The 22695-nt window shown below is 35.3% G+C and overlaps 1 protein-coding gene across 1 annotated transcript in view; it reads right to left on the bottom strand.

The window, feature by feature from the left end:
- Positions 1–18162: 18162 nt before the first annotated feature.
- The window catches only part of GALNT13 (polypeptide N-acetylgalactosaminyltransferase 13), a 462400-nt gene continuing 457867 nt past the window's right edge, over positions 18163–22695 (bottom strand). The window contains 1 exon segment of the mRNA XM_032479456.1: positions 18163–21618. Coding sequence (XP_032335347.1) covers positions 21478–21618 — 141 coding nt within the window. The 3' untranslated portion in view covers positions 18163–21477.

The raw sequence follows: 22695 nt of genomic DNA, 5'->3' as shown, positions 1-22695 counted from the left end.
TTTTACATTTAAATACATTACAAAATGATCACCACAATGAGTCTAGTAACCATCTGTCCCCATACAAAGTTACTGGCTATATTCCTTATGCTGCCTATTATATCTCTGTGACATTTACTTTATAACTGAAGGTTTGTAACTCTTAAACCCCCACCTCCCTCCTCTCTGGCAATTACTGGTTTGTTGTCTATATTTATGGGTCTGTTTTCATCTTGTTCTATTTGTTCTTTTTGTTTTGTTTTCTTGGTTCCACATAAAAGTGAGATCATGCAGTATTTGTCTTTCTTTGCCTGACTTATTTCACTTAGAATGATACCCTCTAGGTCCATCTGTGTTGCCACAAATTTTATGTTGCAAGATTTTGTTTTTTATGGCTGACATTCCATTGTGTGTGTGTGTGTGTGTGTATATGTACGTGTGTGTGTGTGTGTGTATGTATGTATACACACACCACACCTTTATGCATTCATCAATCAATGGCACTTAAGTCCCTTCCATATCTTAGTAACTAAATAATGCTGTAATGAACTTTGGGATGTTTTCCACAGTGGATGTGCCAATTTACAATCTCATCAATAGTGCATTAGGGTTTTCTTTTCTATACATCCTCACCAATGCTTGTTGCTTGTTATTTTTTGATGATAGCCATTCTGTCCGGTTCAAAGTAATAGCTCATTGTAGTTTTTATTTGCATTTCCCTGATGATTAATGATTTTAAACATCTTTTCATGTACCTGTTGGCTATCTGTATGTTCTTTGGAAAAAAAAAGTCTATTCAGGCCATCTTCCTATTTTTTAAATTGGATTTTTTTGGATATTTAATTGTATGGTTCTTTATATATTTTGGATGTTAACTCCTTATCAGATATATTATTTGCAAATATCTTCTCCCATTCAGTAAGCTGTCTTTTCATTTTGTTGATAGTTTCCTTCGCCGTGTTCTTCCACTTTTTCTCTTTAAAAAAGTTAGCATATTCTACAAGCTCTTCTTGAATCTATTAGGATTTGGTCAATGAAGCAAAATCACTATGAGTGATATAAAGGATTTATTGTAAGGATTAGACATTACACAATCTGGCTAAGCTGTCCATGTAAGCCTGGCACTGCTGGCATCTGGGCTTGAAGTCAGCAGGACCAGCAGTGAGGAAGGAATGAGTAACATCAAGTGAAGAGAGGGGGAACAAACTGGAACCTATGAAGATGCACTGGAACCCACATCCAGCTATTACCTGAAGCAGCAGTGGTGTCTCAGAGTCTCCAACTCCCCGTCTTTGATGATGTAGGTAAGTTGCAAAAGAACTGGAAAACTTTGCCACTTTAGCACCCAATGTGACTAGTATTCGGAGAAGTTGAGAGAGGAGATCCAGGGGAAACTGGAGGAGCTACCTTTCAAACAGCTGTCCTGTGCCATCCACCACAATGTCATAAACTGTGAGCTACAACAATGCCTGACTTCACACTGACCTGAGTGAACCAAGCAGCTGAGTCTGATCAGTCTTCAAATCCCGTGCAAATTTTGCTTGTAACCAACCCTAATCTAGAACTATGTATGGAAGAGAATACTGGGAAACTTAGTTCAAACTAAGCTAAATTGAAACAGTACAAAGCCACCACAGTCCATCTTTTGTCAACTTACTATCCAATATATATCTCTCTTTTAATCATACTTAACTCCCCAAAAATGTACATTCTGTCTAACATAAAGCAGCTATACCTCATATCACCAAAAACACACTTCCCTCTCCTCAAAAGAGGATAAAAAGTTATTTTATCTCTCTTTGGGTGATTTTTATTCCTTTTCTTGCTGAAGCAAACCCCTCCTTTAGTATTCTATAACTTAAACACTGACATATGATGTTTGTTACTGTTAACATGTTAGATAGTAGAGGATAGTAGAGAGGGAGAAAAAGATGACTTACATATATATATGTATGTGCACACTCCACATATATATACACACATATATATATTTATATCAAAATGAGGAAAAAATACTCATTACTATCACTTCATTACTTCAACCTGACAATGGTTATTTATTTATAACTACCATCTTCCACTACATCTACCATTTCGCCTTGTCCTTGGCAAGCACCCTGGTGAATGATGGCTCTTTGCTTGGACCTAAATCTTTATTCCTGAAAGTCTTGGCCATTAGAATCAGTGCCCCATTGAAGACACCCGTGTTCTCAGCAGCACTCTATGGTATCTCCTGATTTCAGCCATCTTCTTCCTCACCCCTATTGTGTAGTAGCAACCCAGTTTTCCCTTGATACTCAGGATTAATCTATCCATCAAGTGCAATAAATCAATTCCTTTCTTGCCTGCTGATTCCAGTTCACTTATTCATTGCTGTCTGCATTGAAGGTGGAAGCATTTCCCCCTTGTAATCTAAAGCCTTTGTAACAGTAGAGCTCAATATTACAGGTATAGGAAGCAACTAAGAGATCTCTGGGGTTAGAGAGAGACTAGCCACTCCTAGTCTCATTCCTTGATTCCCAGACTCATAAATATTAACTATGGGAGAAACCTTCTGATACATTAGTCACTCATTTAGAATATAAACTGCATCATGGAGAATATGTACCTTCATTCCCGAGGTGTTGTCAACCAGTTGGCTCCATAACTGAGTTTTCAAAAAAGCGGTCCACCCATAAACATGAATCTATTTTATACCTGCTGCAGATTAGTTTTTTAGTCAGAATTGATGCTGTTTGACATATCATGAAGGCAAATAAGGCATGTTGTAAATCTAAGGATGGTAACTTCGGAAGTATTGTGGAAAGGAAGGCAAGTCCACATCCAGAATCAGTGCCACCCCATCCATGATGAATATTGTCAAATGTAATTAACCTGGTAACTGGCAGAAGCTAATCACCACTTATAACCCAGCCTTGAAAGTGGCATAATGTCACTTCCACCATACTCTATTAATTGAGGCAGTGAAAATTCCTCCAAGTTTCAAGGGGAGAAATAAAAATATGTATACTCCACCTCTAGAAGGAGGAGGAGCAGGGATCTTATGAAAATCTTGGATGTTAGATGAAAATATGTTGCCCAATTCCTGAAAAATATAATCAACTATTCTTCAAACTGCTGTTTTTATCTGGTAATAGGTCTTTGAGATCACTACAGGGTCATATAGATAGCTCTCCCTTATTATTTTTATAGCTATATAATATTCCACTATGTGATTAGATTATAGCTTATTCAGCCTGCTCCCTACTGATGGATATTTTAATTGTTTTGGTATAGAAAGTAATATACCAAAATATAAAATATACATTATACAAATAATGCTATAATGAATAGCCTCGTCTATAAATTACTCCTTCTTATTTTTATTTTTTGTATATCTTCAGGGCAAAAAAGTATGCATCTGTAAATGTTTTATTTTTGCTTTTTGATTCAGATACAGTTTAAGGAATGAAAGATTCTGTCCTTCCCTTGAAATGAGCCCCTTTTATTCAAAGATTCTTAGAGAAGTGCATTTGTGGACTATAACATTATACAATACAAATCAAATAATATCCCAAATATATTTTAAAATTATGGTAGTACTACATAACAAAGAAGCGATCATTGAATAGACAACTGTATTAGAATATTCATTATGCAGTATTGTGTTGATTGTACCTTGATGAGAAAGAAAATTAATCCTTCTAGCTGCTCAAACAATTCTGTAAAAAGAGAAAGTTTTTAAAAAGTAATATTGATTTGTTGAGATTTGTTGGGTACCAGCATGACATCTGGCCTACATGGGAAGCTGCAGAAAATAGTGGTCCATGCTGTTTCTGACCTATTGAAAAGCGGACGTGAATGTTGATCCAACTAATTCTCTGGGGATCTTTTATAACATCACGCTACATCTTCCTCTGTGAAAATGAGGTTTTTGCTATGATTTGAGTAAAAAAATGATTCAGCCTATCAAATCTAAGTCTACATGTGCCAATTTCATTGAACTTCTCATTTAAAAATATATTTATATAAGATAATTCAGCTATAAAAATGGAAACTGATAAGTTCCTTTGCTTTTTTTTTGACACTCTCACTCTAGGGTGCTAAGTAACCTAAGAAGTTTACAATGCCTGAAGAAGAAGGTTCTTAAGCTGATGTGAAAGGGAGCTGAATAGAAATTTTTGAAGCTGATGAAATTTCAAAAATTACTCCAAACAAAGAAATGGGGTGTTAAAAAAAGATAGGATTTCAGATGATAGGAGACTGGATGAATCAAAGTCATAAAGGATCAATGTGCATGAAGCAAGGACACATTTTTCTAGGAACAGGATGGAAAAGATGTACAATAGGCACTAAACCAAATATCAGCCTACAGAAATTTGACTCTCCATCAGTCTGTGGTGGCATCCAAAATTTTCACTAAGATTTCTCTTTCCATGCTCTCCTTACAAGTTCCCCAGGTTTCATTGCCACTTTTCTGAGTTCTTTACTGTACACCAGTGTTTTGAAAACTCTTTTGACTGCTACTTATAGTAAGAAAAATATATTGTGATCCAGACAACATATCTATATAACTAAAAAATACAAAACATAAGAAACAATACTTTCCTTCATGACGTTCAATATATGTTGATATTTTGTATTCTATCCAATACTTACTACTCTATTCTGTGTCAGTGAAAAAAAGAATGCTGGTTTTTACCTACTAGGTTGATATTTTGTCTAATATTGCAAAATGGCTTAGAGCACCCATTGTACGCTAATGATTTCTAAATCTTAAACTCCAACCTAGATCTCATTCTTGAAGTCTAGATGTATATACATGTACTTATTAGGAATCTTTATCTACAGATCTTCTTTGTTTCACAAATTCAAGTAACTTAAAAACTTCCCCTCTTCTATTGTCCAGCTTGATAAGTGGAACCAACATTCACCTCATCAGTGAAATTAGAAACTTGGGAATTGTTTTAGATGGATGAAAGAAAAGACATAAATTAATGAGATTTTTTTTTTGAGTGCAAGTAACAGGAATCATAGCTCAAACTCATTTAAGCAATAAAGATATTTATTGGCTTATTAAGATTGGCTTACTCTTTTTCTTTACTGAAGTATAGTCAATGACAATGTGTCAGTCTCTGGTGTACAGCATAATGTCCCAGTCATGGATATACATACATCTATTCATTTTCATATTCTTTTTCATTAAAGGTTATTACAAAATGTTGAATATAGTTCCCTGTGCTATACAGAAGAAATTTCTTTTTTAAATCTATTTTTATATGTAATAGTTGATATTTGCAAGTCTTGAACTCCCAGATGTATCCCTTCCCACCTCCTTTCCCTTTGGTAACCATAAGATTGTTTGCTATGTCTGTGAGTCTGTTTGTGTTTTGATGCCTTCATTAGTGTCTTCTTTTTCTTTTTTTGGATTCCACATATGAGGGATCATATGGTATTTTTCTTTCTCTTTCTGGCTTACCTCACTTAGAATGATGATCTCCAGGTCTATCCATGTTGCTGCAAATGGCATTGTTTTTATTATTTTTTATGGCTGAGTAATACTCCATTGTATAAATATATCACAATTTCTTTATCCAGTCATCTGTCGATGGACATTTAGGTTGTTTCCATGTCCTGGCTTACTCTTAAGAGCAAGAAACTTCTTTACTAGAAGCCTACAGGAAAACTCTTCTGGCATCGCAATGGTCTGATTTATATCACATGCCCATTTCTAAACAAACCACTGTGTTTGGGAAAGTGTCAAGTGCTGATTGGCTTTTGCATACTATAAACCAGTCCCTCTGCAAAGGTGGATGGGATAACCTATCATGGATATCTATTTAAGTTGCCCTATGTGATCAATTTCTCTTAAAGAACATGAATAATATCTCAGAGGAGTGGCTGTCTCAAGGAAGATTGCAGTTCTGGAAGGAAGGAAGAATGGGAAATAATTTTTAGTTAGGCAACCAATACTGCCATTGTCACATGGCAAATGTGTCACATTTCTCTTTTCATGCCTTAGCAACGGTGATTATCACTTTCCTAGTATATGCTCATGTATACCTCCAATCACTGTGAACTGAGCACTCCTGGCAGAGTCTTCAAATTCATCAGAGTTATCACCCTGTGTTGAAATCTATTTGCTATTCCCGCCCTGGATTTTTCCACCTACTATTTCATCCCCATTGCCTATTAAGTCATACAACTCATCTCCAACATAACTCACAAATCACTTCTAACATTATAGCTCTATTTCAAGTTCTAATCTAAAGGCCTTATGTATTGCAAATGTCTCAAATTCTCAAATCTATCCTTCCTTCTGATTTTAAAGAGGTATTTCTAAAATGCAAATATAACCGTATCACTATCATGTTTATAATCCTTCAGTGACTCCTTATTGCTCACAGGAAAAAATTCCCAATCCTTATCAAAGGTGTGCATGACCTGGCCCTTATTTCTTATTCCTGTTGACCACCACAGGAGCCCTATGCTCCTGTCTAACAAATTTCTTACAGCTCTTCAGTTACACTATTGTGATTCATATTTTTCATGCATTGTATACCTTACTTCCTCTGCTCAGAAAGTTCTCCTTCCTTCCTTTCTTTCTCTCACTGAGACACTCCAGGGTTCACCATGGTGTATGTTCTGCCTTGCTGCAACACGTTAATAAACTCAGTTTTGTTTGACAGTGGGTATGGTTTCAGTAGTCTTTGCAATACTTTATGGCATAGACACATAGAAAATTAGAACACTGTTTGTATTCTAATACTGCTGTTAAACGCTAGGCAAAAAGGGAGGCTGCTTGGACACTTTGGCAGGAAAAGGCATCAAATATCCTTTAAAGAGCAAAGGAAATCAACATCTCAGCATACCTTTAACCTGACTTCTAGTTTGAAGAGATCTAGTAGGAGATTTAGGGTGTGTGGTCACATGGTGGGAAAAGAAGATTACTTTTGGCAAGAACCAAGTGTATAAACTCTCACCACAAAATCAAAGCCTTAATCAAAACCTCCTTCCTTATGAAAAATAGGTATTATTCATTACTATCAAGTGTTTGACGTTTAAGGGAAGGATTTGCATTCCATTCCACTTAACCAATCCCTCACTTCTTTTATTAGTATCTTTCTTTGATCTACAAACAGAATGAGGAGTGAAGAGACAGTTTTCTTCATCTTCCCATGTTCCCATAGAGATTTCTCCACTGCAGTGATATTGCAGTGTTTCTTATTTCAACCTGACTGGCCTGTTAGTGGAGCCCTGTCCATGTGGAAACTGGAACCACCTAAGAGGAGAGTCAGATGGAATGAAAAGAAAGATGCCTAAAACAATATCACCCACTTCTTAAGGTTTGTTATTGGAAGTTCTGACTGCTGATTATAAGTATTTGTTTATAGGAGGTGTGAATGGGGAGTAGGTGAGAGTATTAAGCAATATTTATGTTTTTAGAAGAAAAGGAAATGTGGACTGAGAGGGGCAAGGAATGAATAAGGAATGGAGAATGGGTAAGAATAGCAGAAAGTGAAGGTGACCAAAGTTCGTCTCTGACTTCCTTTATACTCTTGCTTTTGCAAGTCAACTTTAAAGGAAGAGGCAAACCCCAAGTGTTGTGGGTTAAATTGTGTCTTCCCAAGAAGATATGTTGGCATTCTAGCCTCAGAGTATGGCTTTATTGGAATAAAGTCTTTCCAGGTGTAATCAAATTAAATGAGGTCATTATTGTAGACTCTAGTTCAATATGGTAAATCTTTATAAAAAGGGGGACTTTGTGCAGTGACAGAATGCAAAAAATGAAGACAATATGAAAAGACGTTCTCTGTAGAGAAAATGGTCATGTGTCTGGGATGATACACTAGGGATCACCAGCAAGTACCAGAAGCTAGGAGAGGCAAGGATGGGTTCCCTTCTAGAGTCTTCAGAGAGAGCATAGCCCTTTCAGCACCATGATTTTCAATTTGTAGCCTCCAGAACTGTGAAAGAATAGATTTCTGTTATTTAAGCTATCCAGTTTTGGGTATTTTGTTACAACAGCTCTAGGAAACTAATATACAAAGAAAGCATCATGAAGGCAGCTTGAAAGAGAATGGTTGCCTGGAAAGACAACAGGCTAGACCAACTCCAACAGGAAATCTTCATAGCAAGCACCACTCTTCTTCCCATGCCTGCTCTGCTCAGGGAAAATGGCAAAAGCTTCTTATAGCCTTATTTTCTGAAGTCAGGAGTTTAGCTGAAGACAGAATTCAGATTACCCAACTCTAACCTCCAAGCCTTTTATATGAAACCGAGGGGAGCATAGCAGGATGTTTTTAGCCTGGTTCCAAGCCCATAAGATGCCTATTTGTCATTTTTTTAAATAGAATTTTTCTATACAGATGTATATATATATACATATATATGTGTGTGTATATATATATATATATATATGCACTAAGTGATGGGTGATTTTGAAAGGTTTTTCTTTAGTAGAATTTTAAAATATTTTTACTATTTATGATTTTGTAAGTTGACTTTAGGCCTATGTTTTGTAACTATTAGGAAACTTGATTTTAAAGTTTTACCAGGAAAATCAGTCATGAAAATAGTTGCTTCTGCCTTTGCAGGATTACCTCTGAGATTTTATTCTTGCTATCACAAAGTTACTTTCATTTCATCATTGAGACACCAACTCAGTACTACACCTTTCTTAAAGATATGCTAACCGTTACTACATTTCTATAATATTGCAAATGCTCCATTATACTAAATAAGATTAGAAAGTTAATATACTTTCAGGTGACACATGAAGATAGACAGAGGTGGCAATAATGTTGATGCCTTTTCATAATATTATTAATTAACCATCTTCACTCATACACTCCTAAAAAGTAGAGGTTGGGTCTATTAAAACCATTTAAAAATATTAAGCTTTAGTTCCCAGAAGATAGGTCTTAAAAAGTAATTTAAATGATGAATATTGCTTAATATTAACATTATTACTCATGTTAATCACATTATTGTTGATATTGTTAGTAATTTAAGTTATGAAAATATTCAATTGTAATCAAATACAAAGTATTTTTTTCTTTTCAAATGTAAATTCCATCATTGCTCCAATCCAATCACATCCCTTGTCAGTCATTGCTACAACCTTTTTCTAGCTGTGTCCTGACTTTAAAAAGGCTTTTTTTTCCCCACATACTATATAATTGGAGAACTTATTTTATGAGAGTCAGAACTATAATGGCTTCCTTAGCCAAAGTCATTCTTCAAAACGGGTTTAAATTTTTGGTTCTAAACAGGTGGAATTGTGGTGTATAACCATTGTACCTCAGAAGTTGTTTAATAAGCACATTTCTAAACTTCAAGCCATTACACTTGAAAAGTAGCTGATGTCATCTATAAGGTATATTTTTCTTTATAAAAAGTTTTAAAATAATCTTACTTTAGAGAAATTGACTTAGTAAGGCCCACTTGTTTTTTTTACTAAAATAAAACACTAAATATAAAGAAAAAAAGCCATAGTCATTTAGCTTAAACTCTAGGTGCATTAGTGGTGTGTAAGCATTTCACTTGGGTGTGTAATAAAGTCTGTTGTACATGTTCTCTTTCTTTGCTGTGTTGGAAATAGGAGTGATGATTGTGTACCTTCTTCACTCACGCACAATTACATGCTTTGCATAGATTACAGTTTTACAAGATATAGAGGATGTGCATTTTATCATTTACATTTTACAAATAATGAAACAGGCTCAGCTAGGTTATGTAACTGATTATTGAGTACAATCTAATTTGTCTGTGTCTAAAACCCAACCTGAACCAGATTAAGCGAGAGAGGATTTGTTGGTGCTTTAGCCAAACAAAAGACAGGATGAGGATAGAACTGGATTTAGTGATGCTTGGGTCTAGCAACCTACAGTTCTTCAGCTCTTTGTTTTTCATTGTTTCCTGCGTTCTCTTTGTGGCTTCTTTCATATCATTTCTGCCTGAGGCTAGAACACAGGCTCTTTTCCTTTTTTGATCCTGAGTGAAAATTAGAGTATTTCCCACCAGTTCCAAATAGAACCCTTATTTAAAAAAAAAAATCGAATTGACCTAGCTTCTATTACAGGTCTACCTCTGGAATGATCACTATTGTCAGGGGCAAAGTTTCCAAGACTGGTTAATTCTGGATCATGTGTACATTTCTTCGATCTCTTATCAGAAGGAGGTGGGGATGGTGGTTGCAGTTGTCCCATGAAAGCAGTAGCTTTAAGGTACTTTCCCGATTCTGGAATTGTCAGTTGGCTCACATCTATCCACTTCGATGCTGTCCTGTCTAATACACAGTCCTATTGTAAAACACCCTTGCTATAATTATGGAGGTTTTAGGTTAAAATTGAATCAAATTATACTTTGAAAGAACATCACAATCACTCTTTCTTTTTTTTTTTTTTTTTTTTTGCTATGCAGCTTTGACCTAGAAACTTCTTATTTTGGAACGATAAAATAAAAACTGTTGTGATAGGCAGGAAGTCATAAAATAGGTTGATATCTTAGTAAACATGTAAGTCTTTCTGTCTACACATCTCATCTCCACCTTAATGCTGAAGCAACAATGTCCTCACAGAGCATTAGTCAGAAACTAGATTTATCAAATTGCATGTTGGTTCAAGAACTTTAATTTGAAAATCATTTTTAACCAAATTCTCTAACCATAGAATATTAGCATATAAGCATACGGCTTCACGTTAATATATCCTATCTGTTTTCAGTGCACTCAATTTGGCTGATGACAGTCGTGGTAAGCTAATCATGTTAGTATAATCAGGATAATATTTCTTCCAGACATTTATAAGAATTTTAAATTAAAAAAAACCTCTTACTTTTCTCTTTAACTGATTTTCCCTCAAGCCTACTCTCCATTGTCTCAGATCCTGACAGATCTCCAGAGAATGACCACAAGACATCATTTTTCAAATTGTTTATCTAGTTGGCACGTATGTGGAGGAAGTAGGTTGGGACAGAGGAGGGAAATGGGATTGAAAGGGTCTGCCTGGGTGGAGAATAAAGAATGAAGATAGTGTATCTACTTTACTGGGTTCCTTATACTCTTTGAAGCTTAGAAATTATTCAGCTTAAATTTACCTGTTAAAAATGCAAATAAATGGTTGTCCTCATCTTTCTTAATTTTTTGATAATGACATTAGACACCTAATCATGTCATAACTGATGTTTAATCATAACTTACACTATAGCAAATCCTCACACATCACATTGCCATTAGTTATTTGCATAGAAAAAGGTTTTATACTGAGCCTTCTAGCAAAATTCAGGGTATTATAAATCAATACCTTTTATTCTTATAAGAGAATCTAGTATTTGACCAAAACCCAGTAGGAGTTTCCAAAGCATAAAAACTACCTAAAATGTATTATTCACCTATAGGTAAGTGTTCTGACTGACTAATTGTCTCTGTAAGTGGGTTAAAACATTAAAAGAAGTATTAGAAAATATGCTAATAAGTCATTCATTGTGGGAAAAATAAATGGTCCAATTTTTAATCCTTGATAATAGTTAATATTTTAAGTGCAATGCCATAGGCAACTTCAGCTGTTAAAGTCTGAAGTAACTTGTATGACTCCTGTATAGGCACATGTGCATTAATTTGAACTTTGATGCCAACTGCATCTTTTGAAAAACAAAGCAGCAGTAACGCTAATAGCTTTGGAAATTGTTTAAAATATTTGTAAAACCCGAATTTAGGATCAGTAGAGCTTATTGTAAACAGAGTTTTATGTTAGTACAGTAGCTACTGAGGGATGGCCAAAATTGTTTGTATTCTGGGCTTACCTCTGCAAATTTAAGGTGCTACTTTTCAGAGAAGCCGATCTAAAGAGTTTCTTACATAAAGCTAAGTTCCAGAATCTATCAGTCTCAGGGTGCTCTAGTTTAAATCCTACTCCACTGAATGTGGGCTCAAAAGGGATAAACACAGGGCTTTTTAATCTGATTATGGTACAAAGCAGATGGCGATTTCCATGAATGATGGGAAAATAAGGGAAAAGATAGACACAAGATGCCTGGACATTTCTTATCCATCAAAAGCATCCTTTGTACCAGCTGTTCTTCTAGATGAAGGAATCAACACTCAGCATGTCACAGACAGCATAAATCTGCCCTTAGGTAGCTTACATTTTGTTTCCAAAGGCTTTACCTGAGTCATTGCTAACCCTTCCAAGCGCCCTTCAGGGAATGCCCTCAGTGATCACGTTGGCCTAGAAGGACTAGGAAGCTTGCCAGCTCAGCTGGTACATGGCCACAATGGGATGGCAGCAGAAGTCGCTCAACTTTAAATTTCAACTCTCCCTACTACACTCTAATGACAGGATTAAAAATCAGAATCTATTTCAAAATAAATAAAACTGACCTTAGTGGTTAACTAAGCACAAATAGCTATTCTGCTGCTTAAGTGATATTGAGATGCCTGTCAGCTACAAGCAACTGTCCGTAGGTCTTCAGAGTCTACCACTGGCTCTTCTACCTCTTGCCCAAAGTTTTGCGGTGTTAGATCTCCTGGTTCTGTCCATGGCAGGTGAAAGAGAAGAGAATGTCAAAGTGGAAAGTTGACACCACTTTGGGTTTGAGAAATACAAGAGGGAGAAGCCCATCTCTCTTCCCAGCTCCAGTGACATGCACATAAATGATGACCCTAACAAAGGACACAGCAGGGAGAATTTAATTTTCAGTATTTTTAAAATTTGGAATTTATAAATTTGTACTATGTATTCACTTTCAATGTACATATCCTTAGGAATGTATAAGTAGCAAGTATTTAGTTTTTAGAAATAAACCTTAGAGAGAAATAACAATACATATGTACAAATAAGGTTAATCTGTGATTCAGGGGTTGATCACATCTCCAGCTGCCTTGTCACCCTAACATTCCATTATCCTATCATAAAATACCATGCTTCTATTAGAGGGAAAATGCCCATCTGAGTCATACCAAATTTAATTACTCTACTACTTATGTAATTACGGAGTTGTCTCAAGTTCCAAAAACATCTATTCCCTTAAAAACTAATAGTTCTGCAATAAAGAAAGACAGTGTAATCTTTTTAGTAGGAGGAATTTAAAAATAAAGAAGAGGTTAAAATATATCAACATAAAAGAAAGGAAAAATACTGAAGTCCTTTTCTCTCTGCCTCCCTCTCACCCCAGGCATGGACAATAGTACACCAGTAGAAGGGAGAAAAGATGGAATTCATTTGACACTCAAAAATATTTATTGAGTGCCCAGTATGTGTCATGCATTGTTTTAGATATCAGAGTGTAATTGAGATTCCTGGATTTTATATTTAAGTTGTGGGTGCCTGATGGGAGTGGAGGGTGGAGAGAAGGAGGCAATTAGTAATTAAGCATTAAAAACAATAAAGAAGTAAATTTGACAGTATGTTAATGGGTGATAAGGGCTATGGAACAAAAAAGGTAGAGTGGTGTCATGGATTGGTGTATCTTGATGAGGTATGAAAGGTGGGCTACAGTATTAAAAATGGTACATGGGGATCCCATTGAGAATGTAAGTTGTGATCAAGGTGAGGGAGTTAGCATATCTAGGAACAAGTATTCCAGGCAGAGGCCCTAAACCAAGAGCACACCTAATTTGTTAAAATAAGTGGCAAGGAGAATGACTGGGATGAAGTGAGTAAAGGGAAACCTGATAGGAAAGGAGGTAAGAGTTAGAAGGGGGCAGATCATGCAGGTCCCTTGTAGGCTTTTACTCTATACAAAACAGGAAGCCTCTGGAGGGTTTTAAGTAGAGGAGAGACATAACTGGGTTACATTTGATAGCATCATTCTGGTTCTCTGTTGAGAATAGACATGGATGAGGCAAGGGTAGCAACCAATCAGAAGACTTCTGTGGTAATTCAGATGGTGATGTGGATCAGGGTAGTAGCTGTGGAGGTGTTAAAAAGTGGTTGGAAATATTGTGAAGGTGGAATCAAGATGATTTTTTTTTTTAACATTTTGTTTATTGAGTTATAGTCATTTTACAATGTTGTGTCAAATTCAAGTGAAGAGCGCAATTTTTCAGTTACACATGAAGGATGATTTTCTAATGGAGAAAGAGAATTCAAAGACACCAAGATTTCTAGACTGAGCAACTGGCAGAATGGAGTCGCTATCCACTGAATAGAAAATCTCTTTGGACTGAACGGATTGTATGGTAAAGTCTTGGATGTACTAAGTTTGAGAAAGAGATGCCGAATAGGCAGGTGCACTTCAAAGGATTCTGACTTGGGGAGAGACACTTGGTAGTTAGCAGCATGTAGGATGTGTTGACATCCATGGTTCTAGGTGAGATCACCCAGGGAATGAATGTACATAGAGATGATGACCAAGACTGCACCCTGGAGCTCTCCGATACTAAGAGATGGGAGAAAGGAGGAGAGCCTAGAAAGGAAACTGAACACAATTGACCAGTGAGGCAGGAGGAAGACCAAAAAATGAAGAAAGTATATCCAAAGGAAGATGTGGTGATCTGCTGAGTCAAATGTTTCTAATTCTGCTAATGGAAATCAGAGTTTTCAAAAGCTAAGTGTGTGAGAAAAATGGATTCACCACTCAGTTGGATCCATATAATTGAAGGAAGAACTTTGAAGGGCTTTTATATATGCAGCTTAACTCCATATCATCCTCTGAAGGTCAGAAAGTTGCAAGTGCACACCGAGAAATCAAGTTGGGAGCCCAGGAGCTGAAAGCATCGGCACCATTAATCTTTGTGAAGGCTGTTTGCAGTTCTGACCTCAATCATCTAGACAGAGTTGATCTCCGGGGTTCTGCGTGTATGAGTTACTGCGTGGTAGGTGAAGGGTGCTGGCCACACTAAGTTCATGTGCCAGCAAAAGAGAAAACTGTGAAACAGATGTGTGTGTGTTTATCTAGGTTTTCACTGCACAAACTTGGTGAAGACGTTTGTCAGCAGAAATTCAGTCAACTCTCTATCTGCCAACTGCCAACTCTTTCTGATAGCTGAAGCAGATTGGTAATTAATATCCTCTGTCATGTGGAAAAAATAGTCATTATGTCAGAAAGAGTGAATTAGCAGAGAGGCCACTGAGTGGTGCCTGAGGAGCAGGGACAGAAGAGGAGGCGGGAGAGTGCAGTTGTGGAGCGTGAGGGTTCACATTTTGTTTCCTCCAGGTGCTGAAGAAAAGCCAAACATAGTAAGTTATAGAACTGTCAAAACCTGAGGTTAACCTGGTTAGCACTTGCAAGACAAGGCTGTACTCTTGGGCAAGAGTAACAGAAAATAATGTAGCAGAAAGAAGGTAGGTGTAATATGGAGTCCCGCCAGCTTACAGAAAGCCAAGAAGGGATCGTTTACATGTATGACAAATAATCTAGACAATATCCTTTACTCGTACTGACAGTTATAGAAAAAGTTTCGGAAAACCAATGAGGTATTCATGTTTGCCAGTCAATGAGTTTCTGAATCATGCAAACATGATACAATATTTTAGGTTAGTTTTCTTCAGAATAAAATTATGAAAATAGATAATATTAGAATCCTTTCTTTCCTCCCTTTCTTCTCTTCTTTCCTTCATTCTTTTAACTTAGCAAATGAAATGATCTTTTATTATTTTCACCCTTTATTCTGTATGTGGCTAGGAATCACCTGAGGATTCACTTCACTAGGATGTGTATATCCTCCATCACCCCTCCTATCTCTGACAGTCTTCCAGGATTTCAGCACAAGAATTAAGGAATTGGGAATGATGCATAGTATTCTGAAAAGTAATTTTAATCATATAATAGGAAGCATTTTAACTTTTCTACTTCAAGTCTTTTTTATGAAACAGACAAAAAATCAATTAATTTCAAATAAGTAAAATTGATAAAATTTTAAAAGTCATACACATTTTACTGTTTCTATTTTATGTATTTTTGGTGCCAAAATTGCACTGGGACCACAATATTTTCTTACTGCCAAGAGGTCCTTAGGCACTTAATTATTTATTTAAATAATTTATGAAATGGAACATAAGCATAAAACTCTGAAATTATTTGTCTATTTGAAATGCTAACAAAAATTTTGTACAAAGACAATATATAGCAAAGGAAAACTAAATTGATAATTTAAATTCTATATACATGCATAAATATTGAGATTTATAGCAAAAGAACAATTTTACCATTTAGTAATGCTTACAATATTTAAAATGTGTAGTTCTTTATGCACAATCTACTTTTATAAATCTTAAAGAACTATGTGCCAAGCGTGTGTCTAAAACAGTTTTTAAATTATTATTCCTTAGCTGTGGCTACACTGACCAAAAAAACAAAAGTTCTGCCCCCATCATAAAATCGAGTCCTTTTTTTCCTACTTGTGCTATTTTTAACTGAAAGTACAACTGAAACTAAGAAACAGTTTACGTTCATTTTTACCCCAAATTAAAAGCATGATGAAAATCTCATTTTTAACCATTACAGAAATGGCTTTAATCATCTAATTTCCCATCTTCATCCTTACTTATTAAAAACAGAATATTAAGTGATTTGTTCTCCCTAGCTAAAAACAAAAACAAAAATGATAACTATATAATGATGATACAAATATTATAGAAGTGGCATTAACAGAAAAACTGCCCTGCATCATTAGTATTTCAGTAGGATTCTTTTAAATATATACATACAATTAAAATTGCCTTTAGAATTTATTGAATATAAAATGAAAGTTGGACACAAATTTATACAAACTATTTAAAACACATTGGTGGTGTTCATTCAGTACCTTAAATTCATGTAATAGCTTATACTTACTAGCAGTTTGAACACGGTGTAGTCATACCAGATGTGTTTGTGTGCCAGCTGAAGAGTGGCTGATTTTATCGTTCCATATTTTGAGATAGTGAGGAAAAATGGGGAAAATGGTGGGTAGTGGCTGATTCCTGGAACACAGACTGTCTGAAGACCTAACTGAATTTTTGCTGCCCAACTGAACTGGACATTTATTCAAAATCTGTAGATATCAGCAATGCATAAAGATTGTGGACGATGACACATCCATTAAGATCTTGAATTTCCTAAATTCTTCCTATTTATTCAATTATCATACTTTATAACTTAAGAATGTATACAAGATTGCCTCCTCTGAGACTAAATTTAGCATCTGTAAATATGATGGAAATAAAGTTGTGATCAGAAAAGATCATCACTTCACAAGTGGTGAAGACATTGTGGGGGGGGGGTAGCCAAAATTTTAAGTTTTACAGAACCAATTTATGCTATGCTTTTAACCTCCCACCAAAAAATAAAAACAGTAAACTTTTTCCTGTTGTTTTATTGCTGTTTTTTTTTCTCTCTTTTCTTTTTTTTCCTTTTTATTACTAAGCTGTTTCTAAGCATCAGGGCAAAATCGAAATTGTGGGTTGTGTTTGCTGCAGTCTGCAGAGCTCTACTGGGAAGCCTAGAGATCTCTGCTGATTACCCTGCAGTCTTTAGAGCTGTATAACCTGGCACTGACTCAGTGGTCACAGCAGGAGATAGTCTAGTTCTCTGTGCAAGCTGTAGGCCAGTCTTACTTTCACCTTAAACATAAGTGTAAGGAAAATGGAAGTGAGGGGAGAGGATGCTTCGCTAGTTACTGCAGAAGAGGCTATTACCCAGTATCCTAGAATGGTCTGTACTCGTGCTGTTTCCTGTTAATATCTTTATTTTTGCTGCAGGTCTTTATTGTCTGTGGTGGTATTTTATAGAACTAATCTTATTTAAGTATAAAAGGTAGTGAGAAGTTATATATCTCTAAAGAATCAATATACTTATCACAAAATGTTTAACCAAGATTTTTTTCCTCATTATTGTGCCCTCTTATATTTTGGAGTTCTTTTTAATTGAAGACAGTATCAGGTTATATTAACAATGATGAGTCTGGCAGCACTGCTGACAGCTATATGATCTTCGGGCAAGCCACATTACACATCTGGGCCTCAGGCTTATTACCTATAAACAGGTAGATTAAGAAAAGATCATCTGTAAAGTCCTTTCAAAGTTTCTACAGTTATGTTTTGTTCATAGACTTGTATTTAGAAAATAAATTCAGTGCTAGCTCCTGTGAAACCATGAAAATACGTGTGATTTTTAAGAGAATGATATGTCTTCCCTCTAGAAATCAAAATCTAGGCCTTCAAATGGCCATTGAACACAACCAAGAAATAAAAATAAAATTTTTTTATCTTAATGGAGCAACTTACATAATACAGCAGCATGTTTATAAAATGTCATGTTTCATTTACATAAAGCTGGATATTTTATCATAGAGAACAAAGTATAATCCATACATGAATGCAAGTAATATTAGGAAGAAAATTGTATTTGAAGACAGTTATGCAAATCCTGTCTAAATATATTACTAGACTTTAAAATTTAAAATAATGTGCAATAAAAAGATACAACACAGTAGCACTTTACAACTTTAACACACATTTTTCAGTTCATTAATTCAAGAAATGTTTAAAGAATATTAACTATGCACCAAGAACTCTATTGGGGATACCACAGTGAACAAAACTAACAAAGCTCAGGTTTTTAGGAAGCTTACATTCTAGGGTGTGTGATGGGGATGTTAGGGGGGTAAAAAGGGAGAACTGTTGACAGAAAATAAAGAAGCAAATTTGCAGTTCGTCAGAGAATATACACGGGGTAGGGAGGACAGGAGGGAGTAGGGCTTGCCTTACTGAGGAGATGATATTTGAACAGAGACCTAAAGAAAAGGAAGGATAGCTCTGTTGGGCAAGGGAGCAAAACATTAAGACACAAATTTGCTTGGCAGCCAAAGTAGAGTAAGTGAGGGACAGTCAGAAATGTGTGTACTTGTGTGTGTATGCACACGTGCACACCTTCCAGTAGAAGGATGTCATTCATAAAAGATTTTGAGGACCATTGTAAGAAGTATGGTTGGAGAAATATGAGAAGTCATTGGAGGATTGTGAGCAGAGAAGTGAAACAATCAAATTTATGTTTCAGAATGACCACGGCTGTCATACTGAAAAAAGATGAATTGGGGCAAAGGTTGGGAAATTATAGAGAACCAAATTATACACATACTGCAATTAAAAAGGTTAGAGATAGTGACACAGTGGATGTGGTGGTAAGTGTTTGGTGTCTGGTTATATTTCCAATATAGAATCAAGGGAATCTGCTGATGGATTAAAGCTGAGAGAGAAAGAAAAGAGTCAAAATTGACTCTAGGTTTTTGATCTGAGCATCTGGAAGGCTGGAGTTGGCATTAACTTCAATGGGAAAGACCTCAGATGGGGAAGTTTCAAGTCATTTGAAATATCTATTAGTCTAGCTCCATAGATAAGGAATGAATAAGATGAATGCATTGTGAATTCACTCATGATTTCAATTTTCTGTGTTAATACAATAGATATTTTTGAAAAGAAGATTGAACTAGTCATTGGTTTTTGGTGTTTTGTAATATTTTATGTCTTCGTTTGTTAGACATTCTAATAGCTGAAACTAACTGAAGATTCTTGGAAAATTCTTCATTGGCATTCAAACTCAGGCAGCTTTCATATTTCCTGTATTTCTGCTACGACCATAATGAACTTTCAGATATTTAAAATGCTGCTGAAATGTGTCAAATTCAGTTGCAATGGAGTAGCCGTATTTTTTAAAAACTTACTATTTTCTAGATAACATATGCATTTTGATTGGCAAATCTATAAGTGAAGCAGATTGTATGAAAGAGTCCTTGAGTGTTTAAACTTTTTAAGTTCAAGGAAGAATGCCATGCAGGGACATTTTATTATATTTAGTCAGGACAAGAGAAAAAGAGGGAAGAAAAGAGAGTGAACATGGAAAATGTGATTGTTAAGCCAGACCTCAGTTGACTTGTGAGGCCACTATCAACTAACTGAAGGCAGTGATTCACTAGCTCGTGGGAGTCACAACTTCCTGGATCCTCTCCTCAGGAAAAAAAAAAAAAAAAAGTCCTGACATTCAAACTTTGCTTATAATCTTAATTTTAAATAAATGTAAAACTTATTAGCACAAATTTCACAGACAGATTTATCTTTCCTTTGACTCATGTCTTCGGCCCATGTTATTTTGAACACAGAGGATTTCAAAGATGGTAAAAAATTCAGAGATTCCCAGTGACTCCCAGATGAGGGATGTCTACACTTTAAGGAGTAAACCTGAAATGCTCCAGGTTGTATAATTCTTTCTGAGTTATACTAGCTTAAAGCCAGAAAGGAAGGAGTACTAGCTGGGAAGATCATACAAGATTTCACTATCTTTCGAAAGCGCCCTCTTTGTCATTACAAAGTAGTGCTCGTGTGTGTGTGCCGATGAGAGAGAGAGAGAGAGAGAGGGAGGGAGAGAGTGTTTGTCTGTAGCCAATCCGATCAAACTGAAACAAATTTTCTATTAGAGCTTTTTAATAAAAGATGAGAGCCAAAGTTATGGCATCTACTCTGGAAGTTACTTCTTCCATCCACCCCTCACCCCCACCCCAAATTTCTCTTAGCTGTTGAGTGCATTTGTAATGAATTAAATACATATGTAGAGCAACTTTACAGGCAATTTAAATGATGTTAAATACTAAAACTTATTAGCACAAATTTCACGAATAGATTTTTTTTCTTCCTTTTCATGTCTTCTGCTCATGTGTTTTGAAAACAAAGTGTTTTAAGATGGAAAAATAACTTGTGAAGGTAGATTAATTGTGATTGTGTTCCTTGAGCCATAATTTATGATGAGTTTCCCACATCAACTCTGGGATGGAGCTATTACACCCAGTCTGTGTAAGAAGTGATTGCAGCCCAAACAGAATCTTTTAAAATGTTCCAGTTTTCGATTTTTAGCTTCATCATGCTTCCTTCAATGCCTAGCTAGTTTCTTTTGACTTCATGTACTTTAAATTGAATTTTCAAATTCTCCTCCTTTTTTCTTTAAATATGATGTTTTTATAAGAACTCTATGAGATGTCAATATCCAACTTAATTTTTTTCCTGGTACAAAATTTAGAACTGATTTTGTACAACGAATTCATTGTTCAGAAATAATTCAATGTGTGGTCTTGCTTTTGACACAGAAATTCAACATGTTTCCATGTAGGTCTAGTAGTAACAGAGTGAGTTTATAAAATAATGATAATATTTTATAATGAAGTTATTTTATAAGGCAGTTACATTGTCTCTCTTTCAATCATTATGACAAGAAAAAATAAAAATAACCCTTGTCCCCAAACTAATCCTGTGACATGAGGGCAATAAAGAGTTTTTAAAAAGTAAACACACTTTGTTTTTCAAGTTGTTCTGATGTTTAATAACAGTTTGCTGTTACTTATTCTTTTTATGTGCTTTTTAATCAGATACAAATTTTAGTAGGGAAATAAGCAAACATTCCTAAAAATGAATTATAAACAACTGTGTTTTAGAATACTAAAAGGATTTTAAAACTTTTCAATTCAGCAAAGTTAATATATTTTTTCCCTAATTGAAATAATGGAAAAACATAAGTTTAGACACTTTCATGGCTTGGGGGAAACAGTCTTCATGCCCCCAGAGTCATGTTCCTTAGCAACCATTGTTGAGACCTGCTTCCACTACAGTCCTGCATGGTAGGCACCATTTTGTCTTCTTCAGAAGGTTCATCGAGACACTGATTACTGTTAACATGTCTCAAGGTGAGTCTCTGTAAAAGATAACCAATAATCAGTGCAACATATTTTATCTTAAATGCCACTAGCACACAGATTAAATCTGCTCTTAAAAAATTGGTTTTTTTTAGTATAAACATTGTGACATGTTTGTAATAGGAACTGTGTGCACAGGTGGCTCTGAATTAATTATACATCTTTCACTGTTGTGGTTTCATCATTGTCTAATACACCTTTATTTGCAAATGATTAAAGAAATTGGCTGACATTTATCATGCATTGCCAAGAATTCAGTCTCTCTTGCAAAAAGCCCACTTACGAGCGTAGAGTTCTGTTGAGGAGTACTAATATTAACAAGCTTTCACAGCATCTTAGCTTTGTTAGACATGTGTTATTCAGTAACTTCTTCATAAACACGCAAACAGCTGTGACCCAAATGAACAAAACTGCTAGAGATATTCCCATTCCAAAATACTAAACAAGCCATAGTATCTGTAACTTTGAGACATTCATTGTAGAAGAGTGATTATCATAGCAACAAAGATGTGTCTTGATAGCGTGCTTATATTTGGTTTGCATTTTTAAGGACCTTAAAAATACCAACATCAAATAAAAACAGAGATGTGATGGACATACACTTTAAAATATTAAACCTATATATATTTTTCATAATAACAATATTCATGAGTTAGTATCTTCTCAGTACCCAAATGCTGAAATTTAATTCCAATAATTGCATCAGGTTAACCAGTCATTACATGTCTTCTCTCTTGAGTTCACATTTACATTTTGAAATCATATTTTTGGACTTTTCAGATATACATTTTAAGTCCACATACTTTTACATACTAATTTATGCACTAATTATATACATTATTATACACAGTTCTGCTCAATTTCATGGGCAATGCTTAGAACCATACTATATGAAAAACTCCCCAACCAGAAGAGAAGTATTTGAATATGGGAGGTGATTTAGAGATATATCTTGAAAAAAGCATGGCATATACTTTTGTTGCAAATTACCAAAATTAATGGTAGACAAATACTTTTTGGGGGAGGGCTTGATATTATATTGAAAGTTGGAAGATTAAAAAATGCAGGAGGCATGC

Source organism: Camelus ferus, chromosome 5, assembly GCF_009834535.1.
Source record: "Camelus ferus isolate YT-003-E chromosome 5, BCGSAC_Cfer_1.0, whole genome shotgun sequence".
Taxonomy (NCBI): Eukaryota; Metazoa; Chordata; class Mammalia; order Artiodactyla; family Camelidae; genus Camelus; species Camelus ferus.
Note: the sequence above shows the minus strand (reverse complement) of the source record. Positions and strands in the feature narration are given on the sequence as shown.